Here is an 18,964-nt window from a genome sequence, read left to right on the forward strand (position 1 = left end):
CAACTCAAAGGATTTACACCAAGGTAACCACAAGCACAGTTTGGCCCGCGCAAAAGAAAGTTCATCTTACTGTGGTTTTCTTAGATTACCTATAAGGTTCGGCCCTGGTTTCTTCATGATTTCTCCAGCCTGTGGTGGTTTGGTAACATTAAAGAGTATGTAGTCATCACTGGAGTCCATGTCAGACGCTTGAAGCATGGAGCCCTGGATCAGAACGGTCTGCCCTTCATACAGTTCAATTACAACATTGCTGATCAGGAAAGGAGGGCTGTCATCTTTAGGCAGGATATTGATTGGAAACTTATGGCGAATACTGTGGTGACCATCAAAGATCCTAAATACCACAAAATCTTTTGTAGAGTCACTGTCATCATGGTGGTAGCGAACAACCCCAGCCCTCAGGTCAGAGACCGTGAACATGAATCCTTTCCCTCCTGTCAAAAGAATGAAAGAAGACGGTTCAAAGATGTGTAATTCAGCCTCAGTATGAATTTTATTAAGGGGGGGGAAATACATGTGAGAGTTAGAAAAACTCATTCAAAACCTATCTAAACACAAAGTATTAACATGGTCCAGCATAGTTACTAAGTTACTTTGCTAACGGTTACACAACTGTGGTAGCAAACACAACTCCCCACAATATCAATGCTGTCATATAGATCATTTGAAGACATCAGTGTTTGCTATCTACCACTGCTTCTTAAAGCATCAGTCACAATTTATTTTAAGCCCAAAGAGTATATGCTTTCTGATTACAGATCAATATTTCATTGTAAGCAAAAAGTAACATCCATTATTAATTATTATTATTTATTTGTACCTAGAGGTCCCAGACAGGGATAGAACCTCTATTGTACTCAGCACTATATGCTCACACACAACTGTTCATTTAGGTAAAATGCCTTGAGGATCAAATTCTGACTCTAGAGCAGGGGATTTCTTCAGGGGCACAGGGGCGGAATACTCTCCCACTTCAAGACTACAGCGCACCAGCACAGCCATTCCCAGCTGCAATAGTATTTCCAGACCCTGAAATTTCCTACTGGAGGAGGGTTTCTACGATAGTTGTCGATCCAATTGTTGCACACATACAATGCCCCACAAAAAACTCCTTGTGTGGTGGCACAGAGAGAGCTACATACAACACTGCTTTACAGTGCACAACAGGAGCAAAGTTCCCCTGTGGAGCCTCTCTCTCAACAGTTATCCCAGCTGCCATGCCATAGAACCATACCAGTTCCCAGGCTTCAGAAGCCTTCTTTGGTCCATAAACAGGCCCTACGATTTGGCACTTAGTATTGCCAAATAATACAAAATGGCATATTAAATAGTTGGTAGAAATGTTGAGCCTAATTCAGTGCCCACTGAGGTTAACAGGAATCTTTCCATTGATTTCAGTGGGCATTGCCTTTATTAGTAATCTCTATCAAACTAGTTATGCTTAACTGGAATGCTAAACTCCAGGTTTGGATATCTAATCGACTTGTACAAGACAAAAAAAAAAAAAAAGATATATTGTTGAAAAGTTTATTGAGGGCAAGGTTGTGGATTACCCTGTGTGCCCATGGAATGGAGTTACTAGCATTGCTGGGAGAGCAACTTTTGTGAGCCAGATACATCTGGCTGCACAGGTGTGTGGGGAGTGGGAGGGAAAGGACTGGGGTATGGGAAGAGCATTGACCCTACCTCCCAACATGCCAGCTGGTGCATCTCTGGTATACAGGGAGATGTAATCTGCTCAGAACAGCTCCCCCCAAAGCAAGGAGGGAACCATGGACCAGATTGTGATTCTGAGTCCCAATTCTCTGTTTAACTGCTGGGGCAGTACAATTGACTTGCCTTACTCATGGCTAATGGTAAATCCACAGCCCAGCCCTGAATTTATATATTACAGGAAATTGTGTGAAGTAATTATTTGTAAAACGACAACAATACACAACTACACATATGATGGAAGACTCCAGACAACATCTTGTTGGAATACAGGACATATATCCTTTCGGATAGTTTCTTTTATTTTCCTTTTTTAATATTAACTTTATTGTCTTGCACATACGTGTTTAGATCTCATTTATATTTTTCCATATCTGAAAATTCAATAACATTTTTAAAAGTTTAATGGTTTTTCTTTTATTACAGCCACAGGATGGATTTCTTTTACTTAAACATTTTCGCAAACACAACAGCATTGTGCTACTGCATAAAAACCAGAAACTAAAACTGATGATCACAATGAAAATGAAACAGGGCAGTCTCATTTCATTGTCAAGCCGAGTAAAATGTAAAAAGTATCATAAATAGCAACGTAGCATAAATAGAGAAAAATCATTTAGATCTTTAAAATTCTTTCAGTTTTATAATCAAAGCTATTAATAAAAGAAGAAAGGATTTTTAAGGGTATGATTTTTATATTGATAATGTTTCTTTTTGCTCCAAAGAAACTACATTAACACTCTGGAACCTCACTCTGATTATACTCATCTATGGAGCTACACTAATGTAAAAATGGTGTTAATGGAATAGAGAATTAAGCCCTACATTTTCAAAGTAATAAAACGATTCCTCTGCACTTACTGATATCAGGGATGCTTAAGAATATTGTAATGGTATGCAATAACATTCACTACATGAAAGATTATCACCCCGAAAAGTCAAGTTTGGACTTGATTTACTGCAATATTGTAAAGGAGTTTAGGTCCAAAATTTGATCTATTTATAGACTTCTATAATCTGCCGGAGAATAAGCTCCAGATTCTAAATAATACCTATATTTACTTAGAAGCTTTCCTCAGTTAGCAAGCTCCACTATTCTTTAGCCACATCTTTAACACAGTAGTGGCAAAGGAAAATAATTACATTTGAGCTAGGTCACATTTACTCAAATTGAGTGAATAGTTTATTGAGATATAGTTTATTTCCTTAAATTCACCTCTTTTTAGAGGATTTTTTTTTTAAATACCCAGTCTTAATACTTCCCTCTACATTATTATTATTCAACAGCAGTAGAAGTAGCCAGACAGCAGAGGGAGCAAAACTATTAGGTAACAAACAGTAAAGTAACAAAACTGCTCCTAAAATAGTATTAATGTAACTAAAGACATCATCAAGGGTACTTTTGATAAATAGGAAGGAATAAATCCATGCAGAGCAGTTCTAGTTTTTGCTCCCTCTGGTCAAATGCTGGTCATCTTAATGTTAACTGAAATCCTGTATAGAACATAGTTTCAAAATATTTTAAATCAGATACTGTTCAGTCATTTAGATCTTTGTGCCTATCAGTTAACCATCTACACACACACACACACACACACACACACACACACACACACAGTCAGCAAAGGGAATAAACTTAAACAAATGTTTATAAAAAAAATAAAAAGAGTAAAGATTGGACCTTTCCATCAATCTTTTCCACCTGTGGGCTCAAACCAAATGGGATTTGGATCCAAACTAGCAAAACCAAAACCATGGCTAATGTATACGGAGTTTTGCAAAAATAAAAACACCTCCAGTTTTGCTCTTCTCTACAAACAGCATAGACGAGGAAAAATACATATTGGACCTTACTGCCCTCCCAGAGATATTGGTTTTACACTGGTGTAACTCCATAGACTTCAGTGGTATTTAGGCATCTAACTCTCAATGATTTCAATGAGAGCCAGGGACCTAACTATCTTTATTGTATTCGATCCACTAAAGGTGGAATGCACAATTTGTTTCCAATCCCTAAAGAGGAAATGGCAATTTACCTCTTACAGTGAGCCGTCCATGCTGTAAGCCGTCAATTGTGACCAAGCGAACACCCCTGATGTTGTCATTGTCCACTATTTGAAACTGTTGCCATGTGATTGGTCGGGACTGCCCTTCCAGGAGATCAAGGCCTACAAAGAACAGAGAATAGGTTCAGCAAAGCGTGTGTTTATAACTGGATGAGATTCAAGGCTATCAAGTGTATCTATTGTAGTGCTTTGTGCAAATGGTCAGGAGAAGGAACAAATTAAATTCCATCAACATAATTGCCTTCAAATAGGCATTTCAAAAATAACTTAAAGCCCTACTATCAGCTTTCATTCCAGGCACTTTTACTTTAGTCAATGCCCCTCAGATCTCTATTACAGAGGAATAAAACAGTTTGGTTCCCAGCTAACAGACCAACTTCCTGCCTATATACTTTCCTGACAGTAAATCAGCTAAGGTGTTCCTATTGAGAGCTCATAGACTTGAATATCCAGGAGATGGGAGGCTGGAGTTAGTGGAATGCCTTCGGTTCTGGTATTCACTTCCTTTGTCAATGCACTAGAGCCCAAAGTTGGTTGACCTTCAAGGCACAGTGCATGGCCCAACTTGTTACTTAAGCATACATTTCAGGTTGGGTTAGATTTGTGGGCACTTTTCTCTAAGGGAAGGCTGAGGACTGTTCTTCTCAATACTCCCTTCTATTGTGACAACACTGCTTCTATGGTCATCTTCAGGTGTTAAAGATGGGTTGGCTACTGATGGGGTCTATCTCAGAGATCAAACTCACTGCTTGATTTCAAAGGAATAGCACTGACGTGAAGTTGGTCCATGATGTGTTTTCAGATTATGTTCTTAATAGTAGTATAAATGTACCCATAGGTTTTTGTGACTAATGAATATTTATAAATATTAACATAAAATAATACATTAATATTGTCAAAACAGCAGACAAGGCTAGAAAAGCCATACAACTCTCTGACACCACTTTTAACTCCCTCTCCAACAGAATCCATTGGCCTGATTTAAGACATAGATCGTTCCACACAACAGCCTCTCAGTAAATAACATCAAAGTATCTCCTAGTCATTATGATCATCTAGTTTGACCTACTGCATAACACAGATCATAGCATTTTTCCAAGTGATTCCTACAACAAGTCTGTAACTTCTTTAGGATTGACCTCTGAACAAGAGAAGAGCATAGGTTGTGCAGATTAATATACAAGGAACAAAGGGAATTATATGGGAAACAAAATAGGAAGGAATGTATTTTTTTTTAAAAGTGGCAGAAAGTAAAATGTAATCACTGTATTTAATTAAGATACAGAATATCTTGATTTTCTCATACCCCCATTTCCTGCTTCTGTTACTCTACATTTTTATTCTGACATTTGTTCTAGCTTCTATGACTGGGTCACACCAAAATAGATAAGGAGAAACACACACACACACACACACACACACCCCACACACACACGCCCTGAACTTTGAGCTGGGCAGACTGTGGATCCAAACCTGAACTTTGTACACCTCTACCTCGATATAACGCTATCCTCGGGAGCCAAAAAATCTTACCGTGTTATAGGTGAAACCACGTTATATCAAACTTGCTTTGATCCGCCGGAGTGCGCAACCCCCCCCCCCCCCCGGAGCAGTGCTTTACCGCATTATATCCGAATTCGTGTTATATTGGGTCGTGTTATATCGGGGTAGAGGTGTACCTTCAACCCATCTCTGCATCAACATACATTTTGTAGCAGAATTCACTCAGTGAAATTCAATCTTACCTGTATTCCATGAAACCCGAGGAGCATTTGTATCTGTTGTTCTGATGGAGATATGCACAGTGATTGGTGAACTCCTTTCAAAGTAGAAGTCATGAACCTCTAACTCCACCTGTTATATGAAAAGACATACCTTTGTTGAAAAAACAGTTTGAAATATCTTTGTCTATGTGTGACAAAGTATATGCAGCATGCAGATAACTGAAATATTAGGCACTCTAAACTTCAAGGGATTCGGATAATATGACAACCAAAGGAACAAATCTAAAGTAGTTCAGTATGTTATTCGAACCCCTAGTTTTCTGTACCATCTTATAGCTCTGTTTTTCTGTGAGGTGATCTTTACAGGTAATGTAGGGAAAATAAGATTAAATATGGTTATAAATTTATATAAATGAACAGGAAAGATACACATTTTAATTTGCACTAGGGCGGACTATACTCACACAGAGGTTTTGCAACAATAAAAAGCTTTGGGGTACATTTCCTTGCTCAGCTTCTGCTTTTTAAGTCTATCAGATGCAATATGGTAAATAAAAATGTGAGGAAAATTAAGTACAAGTTGTACAAAAAATAAGTTTTTAAAAACAAACACTTCCCAGGGATTCTTGAAGGTGAGCCCATCAGGCAGATTTTTACTTACAGTTTCCTCAGACAGCTGCTATTACTGCTTGAATTCCTTTGAGGGTCCCATGACCCTGCTGAACTAAAATAGACATGCCCTGTCAATCTACTGGGATCAAACTCAGGTACCACAATATTTTACTGCATAGACCATGTCACTCTATTTCCCTGCCTATTCCTTCTTCATCCATTTGCCTTGTCTCGGACTTCCTGTCTCTTCATATATCTCGCCACTGTTAGAATGAGCCCCTTTCCGCATCTCCTGCCACCTGCAACTATCTACCTGGATCTCTCCCTGGACTCTTTCTCTCATCAAACTGCTTTTGAAAATACATAATTTCTGTCCTACCTCACCTCTTCTGTCTCCTTCCCACAGTGTACTATTATTAAATGCTGTAACACTTAATGCCGCAAAATATTTATATCAAGAATAAAATATCAAGGAAGACTTCATACAAAAATAAGTAAAACCCAGTGGCACAGACCTGACATGAGGAACACAGCTAAACACTGTTATGGGCAACGCTGGAAAAGATGTGCAATTCATTTCTTTAGGACGTAAAATATTTCTGTAATCTTAGTCTCACAACTTGGCGTTTCTGATGTCAATAGATTGAGGGCAGATCAACATTTAAAAAGCTGCAGCAGCGCAGTTGAACCTCTGTAGCACTTCAGTGAAAACGCTACTGCACCGACGAAAGAGCTTCTCCCATGGGCTCAGTTAATTGACCTCAGCGAGAGGCGGTAGCTGAGTCAACAGAAGCCCTCCCGTCGACAGAGCACTGTCTACGCTGGGGGTTAGGTCAGTACAACTGGGTTGCTCAGGGGTGTGGATTTTTCACATCGAGCAATGTAGTTATACCGATGTAAATGTTTAGTGTAGACCTGGCCTAAATAAGTAGTGTACAGCAAAAGAACACCTGATTTGTGGTAAACTGATATGTCAGAATTAGTGCCAGACCTCATAATGAAGTACAGCTGGGTAGTATACTCAGCAGACAGTACCATTTAAAATTCTAAAGAAATAATAAAATATACATAGGACTTGATTCTGAACTCACTCACACCAGCAAGAAACTTGAGTAACTCCAATGAAGTCAGTGGAGTTACCAGATGTAAAACACATCAATGAGATTGGAATCAAGCCTACTGTCTGTATATTATACAAAGAATTTGCCGCTAGGTTGCAGAGGTGATTTGCAGTAAATAGTGACCTCAGTAGATACAGAGAATGTGACTCTTATAGCACCAGAGGTAAGAATGTATGAAAATGTGTGAAAGGAAGTCAGTGCTCAACAAATGATGGGCAGGGACGTAGAGAGATAAGATCCCTTAAGTGAAACATTTTGGTCAGGCAAGGTTGAGCTCTCCAGCAGACTGAGGGGACATTTTAGGGGGTCTATGGTAGCTCGCCAGGGTCACAGGATTCTCTTTCATGGGAGTCCCAGCAGTAATAGCAGCAGACTTCAAAGAAAAATGTCATTAAAATACACCTCACATTTTAGTGAGGTATGTTTCATATCAATAGAAATATTCCTTTTGCTCATAGATACCTATTACAAATGAACACATCTATTTACAACTTACTGAATGCTAGAGAGGGGGGAAAAAGAAGAGGCTCTGTATGTCCCATTGTTACCTCATAATTCCTCCTCTCTGTATGGCTGTTGTTTGGAGGCTGATATGCGATAAGCATCTCACTGAGATCTTTCCAGGTGAAGGAGGTGATAGGCTTGGTATGGTCTAACAGATGAGTGATGTAGCCTTGTGGGGGTGGCTTGGTAATGTTGAACACTAGCAGGGATTTGGGTGTTTCACTGTCTTCAGCATCCACCGTTGTTGTTGTCATGGGGCTCAAAATAAACTGATCCACCTCCAGGATGAACATAGCCATGAAGGCAGCTCTGGGGATTTGGTTGGGAATGGCACCTTTGATTTGGACAGGGAGCCATGCATGCTCTGTCTATGAAAGGAAAAAGAGTCAGGGCAGAATATAGGTCAAGTAAGATTTTATATGAGTACTCCAATGGTATTTAAGCATACTGTATGCGTAAGGTTAAGCACATGTTCATTTCCTTTGTTGATCTGAGTCCTAAAGAACTAACCCACTGGTTTTCAACCTTTTTTCTGTTGGGTTCCCCCTGCCATTTTATGGGAAGGGCAGGATAATCATGACCCCCACATGGAGAACCTATGAACTATTAAGGAGCTGCTTTGGCCCCACCCCCTAAAGCTGCAAATCATGCCAGGATTGGAGGAGGAGTTAAAAGGAAGAAAACTCCACTCAGATGGTGGGAACCTTGGGAAGGTAACAGGCTGTTGAGCTCCCCTGTTCCCAGAGAGAGGTCTGCCAGCCAATAGTGCCTCTGCTCTTGCAGAAAGGAGGACACAGACCCCCTGGGATAAGCAGTGGAAAGAGACTGAGACTTATACTGGAGACCCAGTGGACTCTGGGGCAGACTGTGATATTTCCAAGGCCCTCTGAAGTGAGAGAGGTCAATATCCTCACTGAAGCTGCCTATGGGTTTCTTGCTTTTCCTTTCTGCTTTTATTTAACTTTGTTTGCTGACTGTGGATGGTTTTGTTTGTTTCACCTGAGATCCTGAGAGGGAAAGAACCAGCCAGAAGGCCTTGGCTGGAGGGTTGAGCACTGGCCCCTCTAGACTGACATGCCCCACAACTCCTGCAGGGGTGTGGGCAATTACAGCCACTTGCCTGTACTCCCCATCTAGCTCCGGAAAGGGGTGCTCTGCCCAGGACAGATTTGTGACAGCATCTCAAAGTGGTTATGCTGACATTCATTAATGCTCACTGCCCTACTGTGATGTAGGTAAGTGGTGTTATCTGCAGTGTACAAATGGGGAAACTGACTCACAAATACGTTAAAGACAAATTCTAATTTGGGGTGATTCTGTTTTTGGATGCTCAACCTGAGATTCCAAGGGCCTGATTTTCACAGGTGCTGAGCATATGCAGTTCCTATTGACTTCAGCTGAAGTTGTGGGTCTCAGTGCCTCTGCAAATCAGTTCTCCAGTATCTTAAGTTGGGCTTCCAAAATTACTGTCTACTTTTGAAAAACTGGTCTGAAGTGATTTGGTCAGGAAGGTCACATTAGTAGCAGGCCTAAGAATAGAAGCCCTGACCTTGAGTCCTGTACTTTAACCACTATACAGGCTCTCACTATGAGGTTATTACGCAAAGTAATTCAGTTACTGATAATGATTGTGATGTCATACATAATGATTTTTCCTATTCCTCACCATCCCACTCCTCCCACCCCCTTTTTTATACCTAGTAATTGCTTCTCTGAGTACTCAAGTTATTGGGCAGCATTTGTCTCCAGTGTAACTCCATTTACTTCAGTGGAATTATGGAAGCCATTAATTTGGCCTGTTGTCTACTCACACAAATAAAATCATGAACACGACAGAATACCAGAAACTATACAGCTGTATAAAACTCTACCTTGTGCAGCGTTTTGCTTCTGCTGTCTGTGAGGTCCAGCCTGATAGGAATATAATCAATGTTGGGTGAAGGAGGGTCAAGATGCTGATATCTAATTCCCATCAGCAAAAATTCCTCACAGCTCATTTTGGTGTTCTGAATCATCTTCAGTTCTGGATCACAGAGCCCACTCCTGCACCTTTGGCTTGTTCTGTGCTCTATAATCCAATAGAAGCTGTAGTAAAATATTTGTTTAAACAATAAACTTGATAAACAGTACAGGAACACTCAGCTAAAAGTGCCGTAAAAGGGCAATGTGACATAGCATAGGACTCCTTCCCCCGCCCGCCCCCCAAATAACAATTGTGTTGGGTTGATTGACATTTTCCAGCTCCAACTTCACTTTCTTTGTTGTGTTTCTGGTCACATTAGCCTTTCATTCTGGCTCAGATATTAATCCAACAATACTATGCCCAAAGCCTAGAAGCTTTATTGTAGATCTTCAAAGACATAGCCAATCCTGGAGGACTGAGCACCCTTAACTTCCATTTTATCCCTAATATCCTCCTGCTCTCTCTGATTCTTAGTTGCATCACCACATCCATTTTAAGTAACAGATCTTAGCAACGCATATGAAGGATACTATTGTGGCAGGTATTGTGGCAGGTATTCTGTCCACTCTCTTTGCAAATGTTGTTAATACAAACAATTAAAGCATATCATACTGGATCTAGGGAAGAAGCTATGAGGTTGATCTCCACGAGGCTCTTCTTGCTGAGGTTCTCCAATGACAAGTTGACCATGGGCTGGTAGAAGAGTTTCTAAAGAAGCCAGTTTGATGGTGCACTCCAGGTTTGTCTTCTTGTCATAGTCAAAAGTGAGCACATTCTTGTCAATCTCCCTGGACAGGCCATAAAATTCAGGGACCTCCAGCACATTGGTGCTCATTTTGATGATATTACAATCTGGCTCAAGTAATTGCACTTGAAGGATGAACATTTCTGTGAATGTTTCAGTTTCTGTAAATCTGTCGAGGATAAAAAATAATTAGTAATATGTCAATCCAACTTCCCTCCATTGCCTGTGAACTCAGCATTATCCTCAACTCTGAAATTCCCCATTTCTGCACATCTCCTTGTCACCACATAACTAGGTGGTCAAGTTTTATGACCCTGATAGAGATGCAGGGCTTTTCTCCTGACTCACCGTGGTATTGAGGGCTCTGGCTTGGAGGTGCAGAGTTATTTCCATGGACTCATCCCAAACCAGGTTGTTCTTATTTGTTTGAATCCAGGATAATGATTTGATTGTCTTATAAGGCATCTTGAATTTAGGGCCAGGACAAAGGTGTCTCAGGAAACAACAGTGGGAACAACCAAGCTCAGGGAATTTAATAGCTGCTGTCATGTAGGTGAGCTATAAAGGTGTTCTCAGAAATACATGAGTGAGTTTGCACCCTATCCATTGTATGTGCACTATGCTAGAAAACACAGGGTACCTACTTACATGCCATCTCCATGACATTGCTAGGGTATGCCACTTCTTCAGATTTACCACAGCTGAAACTTATAAGTGCCTTCTCACCTTGACTATTTTGACTCCCTTCTCTGAGGTATCTCCAAATCTTAGATCTCCAGACTCCAGAAGGTGAAGAATATTGCAGCCTACCTTTTCACACGTATAAAAAATGTGATCACATTACCCTCACTGAGAGACTCCACTGACTCCCTATTCATTTCAGGATCCAGTTCAAAATTCCCCACGAACTTGTTCTACTTATCTCATGAACCTGATTTCTCTCTCTCTTCCCCACTCCTACACCACTATTCCAGTTTCCTCCTCTTCCAATAGTGGCTTCTGCTCTGTTTCTTCACATATCCTTGCTATTGCTGATCCACAAATCTTCTTTGTAGCTCTTGCCATCTGGCTGTGCCTTCCTGTACCTCCTCTCTACATGCTAATGAGATCAATTAGAAACCCTGTATCATCATCTCATTGATCTGTCTTCCTCTAAGATGCCTATATTGAACCCTGACATACTACAGATTCCATCAAGGGAAACATTGTATCCCCCCATTCTTGGCACTTTAATCCACTCCAACTCCTATATGCCATTCCTTTGGTGCATGGACAAGAAGGATTGTCCAATGATTAGGGGACTAGGGTCTTGGAAGGTTCTGCTGTGCTGCAGACTTCCTGTGTGACCTTTGGAAAGTCACTTAGCCTCTCTGCCTCAGTTCTCCATTTGTCAAATGGGGTTAATAGTATTGTGCTATCTCATAGGGATGTTGTGAGGATAAATATATTAAAAACTTATGTTGCCCCAATTACCATCATATCACAAAGGGGCTGCTCTAATTTATACCAGAGATTATTTCAGGCCCTGATACAGCAGAATCCAGTGGGCATAAACTTTCAAGACAATATGTTTTTGTTTCCCATCCAGGAAAATTATATCTAAAGAGGGATCATGAGAATTATTTATGGCCTGATTGTCATTTCCTCACTTATGTTGAATAGTATCTTACGCCACAAGAAATCCCATTGACGTCAGAGGGATTACTTGTGGAGGAAAGCACTGTTCAGTGGGAGTAAAGGTAACAGAATCTGACCCTTAATGTCTGTGCAGCACTTTGAGAATGTGATGCACTTTGTAAGTGCTGTTGTCAGTATTAACAGTAACAGGAAGAATCAGTCAGTTTCTGTAGCATACAAATAAACCAATGTTTAGTAATGTCAACAAATATGTTATCAGAGTGTTTCTCATATATATTTTGACAGATAATACTATAAATAGATCACAGCATGGGTTATTGGTTAATGATGCCTTCCAGTGTACATAAGTAGTTACTGCAGATATAAATGGAAGAATTTTTATTTGCCTGAAAAATAGACTGCTTTTTCTTTATGAAAAACAGTTGTTTTTACTAGTGATAATAATACATAATGCTTCAGTGCTGCTTACCTGTACAGCCTAAGCATGATCATGTCTTCATCTAAAATTGGACAGCCATTATGAGTATACTTGATTTCATTTGGAAGGAAATGACAGTCAAATACCTATTGAGATGGAAAGAATAGATAAGTAAATGCTGTCGAGAATGTCAGGTTCCAGCATTTCCTTCTTCTGTTCGCTGATTGTCAGAGAAGTGTTCTTAGAGCAAAGCGCACTTTTTAATTTGTATTTTGTTTCTACAAAACAGAAGTCAGACTTTTGTTGTTCAGTGTGTGACAGACTATCCACATCCTGAACCAACTTCACTGAATAAAAATTAAACTTCACTGAATTAAGTTGACCATCTTTGCAGGTCATTGTATTAGAAATGCAAAGGTTTATACACCATTATGAGATGTATGGAACTTTATCAGGAAGACAAGATTAATGCAATCTCTGGAAGGTATTAGGAACATCCAGGGTCTTTTTTTGGAACAATAAGTGTGAAGTGGATTTCCTAGGAAATATCTTTGGGTGAGGGGAATGCAAATTCTCTCCTCCATAGCCAACCTTTCAAAGATACCCATTGTGTAGGAGCTACCTGTTCTCAAAGACCCCCAAACCATATAAAGTGTGAGTTAAACATGTTGTGAGCATAATGCTATTTGAGCTGAAACTATGATGAACTGGTAATCCCAAGAACTCCCCTTGGGTGGAAGGTTGGAGGACTGCTCCTGCCAGAATCCATGTAAGGGTTGGGGTTAATTCTGCTAAGCTCATTAGCATGCATTTTGGCTCATTTATTATTTTTAATATGTTTTCTTTGTAATTTTTTAGTAATGTCAACAAATATGTTATTGGAATGTTTCTTGTATATATTAGCTTAAGAATGAAGTAGGCTTGCATAGAAAGTACTGTGTGGTTCTTTATAACTGTAGCAATTACATCTGTTAACCATTTCTGAAGGAAAAACAAGCAGGTGTCCTTGGGCAACCTATCTGTGCTGGGAAATACACACTGAAGGCAGGGAACTGTGCAGCCTGGAAATACACCAGTCAGAAAGGAGAGACATGTGACTCCACCCAGAAAGGCAATGGCTGGGGAGCCGGAAGCCTGAGAGCGGGTACCCTGGCTGGACTACTAGAGGAAATGCAGGTGCAGTTGCCCTGAACTGTAGTACAGAGTTAGCAAAAGAAGCAGAGAAATACTGGGCACCAAGGGGCGACTGGTATTCTACAAATTTAAAAAAGAATAACTACATGTTAGTTTCAGTCAGAGCAGCACGCACTTAAATTCCATTGACGGGACTTGCTTGAGTGGTTTGCAGAATAATGATGGATTCGCACACATACTCAAATGCTTTGCTGAATTAATGCCTGATGTGAAGACAAATATGCATGTCATCAGTGTATCTATCACAGGAGGCAACTTTCCCCTAAAAGTATTGGGCCTTCCATAATCAAAAGCAGCAGCTCTTCAGCATTCAGCAATAGGTCAACCCTTTGGTAACAGGACAGTCATTAACTAATGCTGGATGAAAATACTGCCTTTTGTTTCTTTCAGTAAATTCCACAAAACTAGAATTTACATTTCTTTTATATTATGAAAGTATTTACATTGCAACAGCTTGTCAATGTTTAAAAATATAATGTGAATTTCTGTTGCATGTTGTTCTTATTGACTTGAAACCAGATGGTAACTGTCATTTGTTTCTGGGGTCTTCAAATATATCCCCTGACTTCAATTTTCATAGATAAGTGCACAGCGGAGAATAATATTTTAAGGTTAGTTTGTTCTCCAAGAAGATACAGCTGGGTTAAGATAAACTTAACTAGCTACAGTATCCTGGAAATAATCAAACCAGATTCATTGTTGCAACAAATGTTCTATCTTTTACTTCTGTGGAAGCAGCCTGTGCGAAATGTGCTGGCTACGCTACTGTCTGAATCTCTTGTTCTTTTGAATCTCTCTTCTATGTCTAAGAAAAACTAAGAAACTCCTAAAAGGGTGCCTTGTGATTTTTCAGTACGTAACCTAACAGTGAACAACTTTATCAGCCTTAACCTGCCTTTCTCTTTCCTTTTTAGTGATGACTTTGGTTAACATACTAACATTAATCAAAGTGTTGTGAAATACATGTTCTCTATTATAGAGTGGAATGATATTTAAATATTATTTTAATTAGTAAACTAGAAAGTGTTAATTGAAGTTCTCAAATCATGATGTTAAGAAAGAATAATCAGCTGAAGTTAGGACCATTTGCCTAAACAACAAATATGCACAGTGTATAATTTTAAAAAACCCTTTCTGCATGCTAGCTCTCCACAGTTCAACGTTGTACGTTAAGGGTCAGCTTCTCAGCTGATGTAAATCAATGTAGCTCCTTCAAAATCCATGGCATTACACTGATCAACACAGGTTGAGCATCTGGCCTCAGAGTCTGAGAACGCAGTTTTCATCATGCATCTCTGGTTTTAGGCTGTGTGATCCACCAGAGGATAAGGTTTAGCTTATGAATAAACATTTTTACAAGACATCATTAGTTCTTGTTCTTAACTGATAACAAGGGAGATTTTAAAAAAAATGAAGGACCTTTCTACACAAGCCTCCTACCATTGATAGATAGTGATTATAAAATAAAGACACAATCTGCTTTGTTAAAAGAAACATCTGTTTTATGTTTCCTAATATGTTTTCCTTTTATACAAACAGGCAACTGTAATTGTCTATAAATTTCCTAAGTAAAACAAAGGAGAGCTAAATCTTTTCCTAATTACTGTCTAGCTTTATTTTTTCCACTTCAACTGCTTTTCAATTACAATTTATAATTAAATTGTCAAACATTCCTAGCACATTATTCACTTAAATGACAATAAACCATATCAGACTAGAGACAGTTTCTGACTGCAGCATTTCCTGGTTGACAGAGCATGCTCAGCGCCAACCATGGGCTAGCTTAATATCTTTACTCAGGTTAGGTTAACACTTTAGGCCAGTGCCTAGGACTCTGCCTTCCAAAGTCATGTGATTAGATTTTAAAAGTTTCTAGCCCTAATAGTTGCAAATAATAGATTGAAAATATGAGCTGAGTGGAAGTGTTGCAGTGACATCTGCCTGAGTCTTCAGACAGCCTCCAGCAAAAGGAAGAGCAGCAGAGACTAGAGTCAAGGATTAAGCTATCTGGCTCCAAACCCAACAGCAAAGCAGAGCAGGCCCCTTCATACTAGACTAGACCCAGGAGGCCCTGTTGGTGGTGCTGCTACTACCCCAGAGTGCCACCCTGCTGCTTGTTGATAAGGAGGGCCACCTTCACCATTTCAAGAGGGTGCCCTCCCAGCTCCTCTGGATGCTGGGGGATTGGAGAGGAAGGCTCCTTGCTTTGGTTGTTGCCTCCTCCAAGTAGCCAAGGTAGAACAGGGGCCCCCTGCCACCTCCCTAGAACAGAAGGTCTTATGAGAGGGCCCTGGCCACTGAAGGAAGAGGAAGAGGTGAGGGTGAGAAGACAGCTTCTGGCTCTGTTTTCCAGGTGTCCAAGAAGTAAGGTTGTGGTGAATCCACATTCCCAGTGCTCCTGGAGACGCGGTTCCAATCTAGTGCTTGGCACAGCTCAGGGTAGGAATGCAGCTCAGCTGCCTGTTTCTCAAGGAGCCACTCCAGCCCTGGGGGATTCACTAGGGCATAGAGAAGTCCTGGCCACTCCCCTCTTTTCTCCTACGCATGCCCCCAGCATCAGAGGGTCCAAAAGGAGGGGCATGTAGAAGCTAATTCAGGGTCTCTGAACCACACAGGGATTTTCCCGCACTGGGGGAATCCTCCCTGAGCAGTTAAACCAGTTCTACAACTCCTTTGAGTCACCCGAGTGGCACAAAGAAGCTGTAGTAGGAACACCACGTACAGGAGTAATACCCCAGCACCACTACTCCAGCCTTCTTCCTTTGCCCTTACAGTCTGCACATGAACAGGCTCTTGGAGGCAAAATGTAACTCTCAAATCAGTTTAGATAAGCAACTCTGGTGTGAAAAAATTGTTATCCAGCCCACAGATACTTCAAGAAAGAGATTTACTCTGGGTAGTTTGATACTTCTGCTTGCAAAACCAGAAAGCAAGGAGAAGATTATACATATATTAGACTGCATATATTAAAGTTAACCCTACCTTTTCAAATCTTGGGGGGAAATAAGGTTTGATTATGGTTTGTTTTGCGTCTATTCATCTTTTATCAGTGCCAGTTTGTCCAGGCTTATTACTACCAATAGCTTCTTTCTAATAAACTCAGATGATGGAATTTACCAGAAAGATTAGATGAAAGGTGTACATGAAGTACACTTTGATGTTGCTACATATTAGACATTTAAAGAGAAAACAAAATCCTTTTATATATTTCCCATCTGTTAGTAATCTGGTCGTTGAGAAGCAGAACAAATAACACTATATGCAATGTGCTTAATGTATGTGATGATTACCTTTTAATTGCTCCCAATGTAGTGACTGCGTGACTAAAATGTAAAGAGTTTTAGCCTTTTATGCATTGCCCTAAGGACACTGGTTACCCTCACTAAACACAAACAAGCAGCTGGTAGACTATACACTGGCTCCTAACAAAGTTTTGAAAGAGCTGCTGATTTAGTTAATCACAGTGGAAACCAGATACTGGTCACCTCCACCTTCATGTGCAGGTGTTACTGTATTCATGAACGAAATGTTTTCAGCACTAGGGATATAATTCTCATCCAACCAGCTATTTTTAATAAAAAATTAAATCTCACTCACAAAGGCAGTGTATTACTATGCCTGTTAATTACTATCCCACCCTTTCAGATGACTGTTCCTTACAATAAAAGTATTTCACGTCCTTTAAGACACACATGCATACATACACTACCAAAGACAACAGTGCAGTAAAATTCTGATCCCACATACCTGTGGAGTTAGTTTCCCAACCCTCTGTGTTATTGGCTCATTAATCACAACTTCCACTTTGCAAGCATCTTTCTCTCTGGGGATGGAAAACTGCAGGTCATCTTCTGACAGGAAGACAGACTGACCCTTCATCACTTTCACCCCAAGGTTGACACTGATAAAGGAGGAGCAGACGCATCTCAGGATAACAGCGAGCAGTGGAAACAGACAGCTATTCTCAAAACGCTTCATATTATTAGGGAAATCCAGTTCCCTTCAACTAGTAAAAGTCCTAAACAAAAGAGGTCTTCTCTTCGTTCTCCAGCAGAGTTTCACCATATAATCAAGGGAAACAACTTTAGTCGCAGGCAATAACGTACTCTATGTTTTCTATTAAGATGTGCCCTTGTGATTGAAATTTGGACAAGGGCGGCTTTCAAAGTGTTCTTGGACGTTAATAAAACTCGTTGATCAATCGTGACCAAAATGATGGATGTGCTTTCAGAGTGCTTTAAATGTCTGCTAATCCTGCAAAAGATAGAGGGAAAAATGGCATGAAGCAGTGAGCATCTATTGAAAAGACAGGCAAAGAGATTTTTCATCAGCCCCACAACTTCAGTTCATGTCAAAAAATGAACTATTTAAAAATGGCACCAATTCACTCAACAAATCTGCTCTTTATATGAATTCCGAGTTGTTCCCGCTGACTTGAAGTAAACATACATACACACTAAATCTGAAGTATGTATAGAATCGTATATACAACTACTCTTTACTACTGTTAGCACTGCGGCGCCAACATAGCTATGAGAGACTGAACTGGATTCCAGTCTGACTGGTGTATCAAGACAATAGCTAAGTAAGTTCCAAATGGAGATAGAAATAGTTCTCCAGATTCAATACATCTGAATGAAGGGGGGAGCAGCAGTCTGTTTGTTAAATCTACTACTGTATTGCAATGATATGTTGAAAAAAAATCTCTAGGCTCCAATTTAATAGACCCTACCAAGACCCAACGCTTTATTCTCCCTCCACTGGCTCTGTCATAGCAGGTTAACTGGAGCATGAACATAAGTACAGGGCATGATGTTGCATTACAACATTAAAATTGTTGTTGCTGCTCCTGTCAAAACTGAGAAGGGGTAGACACTATCAAACTATCAATGGAAAAGGGAAATATCTGTAGGGAAAAATAATTATTTTCAAATATGTCAGTGAAAACAAACAATAGGAAATAAAAATTACTTGATGTCTCTTAAAGCTCTTAGTTAGAGTTAATCTTCATCCTTCTGAGGTGGATAAACTGAGTACCAGTAAGTTTATTTTGCCTGTGGTTCTTTGAATGACACATTTATAAATGAAGGACCTTTTTAAAAAGCAGCCGTACTCTTCTTAGGAAAAAAAAGTACATCTATCTAACTAGGTGCTTAGTTGACCCTCATCTCCTTAACACCTGAAAGCAGAAGTTAAAATTTCCCACACTAATCAAAGATGTTTCACAGAGTTTAGAGAATGACAGTATTTTAAATAAATCAGATAA

General features: G+C 39.9%; 1 protein-coding gene across 7 annotated transcripts in view; it reads right to left on the reverse strand.

Moving 5' to 3' along the window:
• FREM1 (FRAS1 related extracellular matrix 1) overlaps nt 1-18,964 on the reverse strand; it is a 105,242-nt gene that overhangs the window by 68,824 nt on the left and 17,454 nt on the right. For 6 of the 7 annotated variants that reach the window (XM_054032427.1, XM_054032428.1, XM_054032430.1 and 3 more), the window contains 8 exons: nt 17,446-17,952; nt 12,556-12,650; nt 10,316-10,617; nt 9,612-9,808; nt 7,785-8,108; nt 5,525-5,633; nt 3,750-3,881; nt 90-434 (listed from right to left, as the gene is read on the reverse strand). In XM_054032427.1, coding sequence (XP_053888402.1) covers nt 90-434; nt 3,750-3,881; nt 5,525-5,633; nt 7,785-8,108; nt 9,612-9,808; nt 10,316-10,617; nt 12,556-12,650; nt 17,446-17,676 — 1,735 coding nt within the window. In that variant the 5' untranslated portion in view covers nt 17,677-17,952. The remainder of the gene's footprint in view (nt 1-89; nt 435-3,749; nt 3,882-5,524; nt 5,634-7,784; nt 8,109-9,611; nt 9,809-10,315; nt 10,618-12,555; nt 12,651-17,445; nt 17,953-18,964) is intronic. The other variant, XM_054032429.1, reaches the window with a different exon arrangement.

The sequence above is a fragment of the Malaclemys terrapin genome, chromosome 6 (genome assembly GCF_027887155.1).
Source record: "Malaclemys terrapin pileata isolate rMalTer1 chromosome 6, rMalTer1.hap1, whole genome shotgun sequence".
NCBI classification, from domain to species: Eukaryota; Metazoa; Chordata; order Testudines; family Emydidae; genus Malaclemys; species Malaclemys terrapin.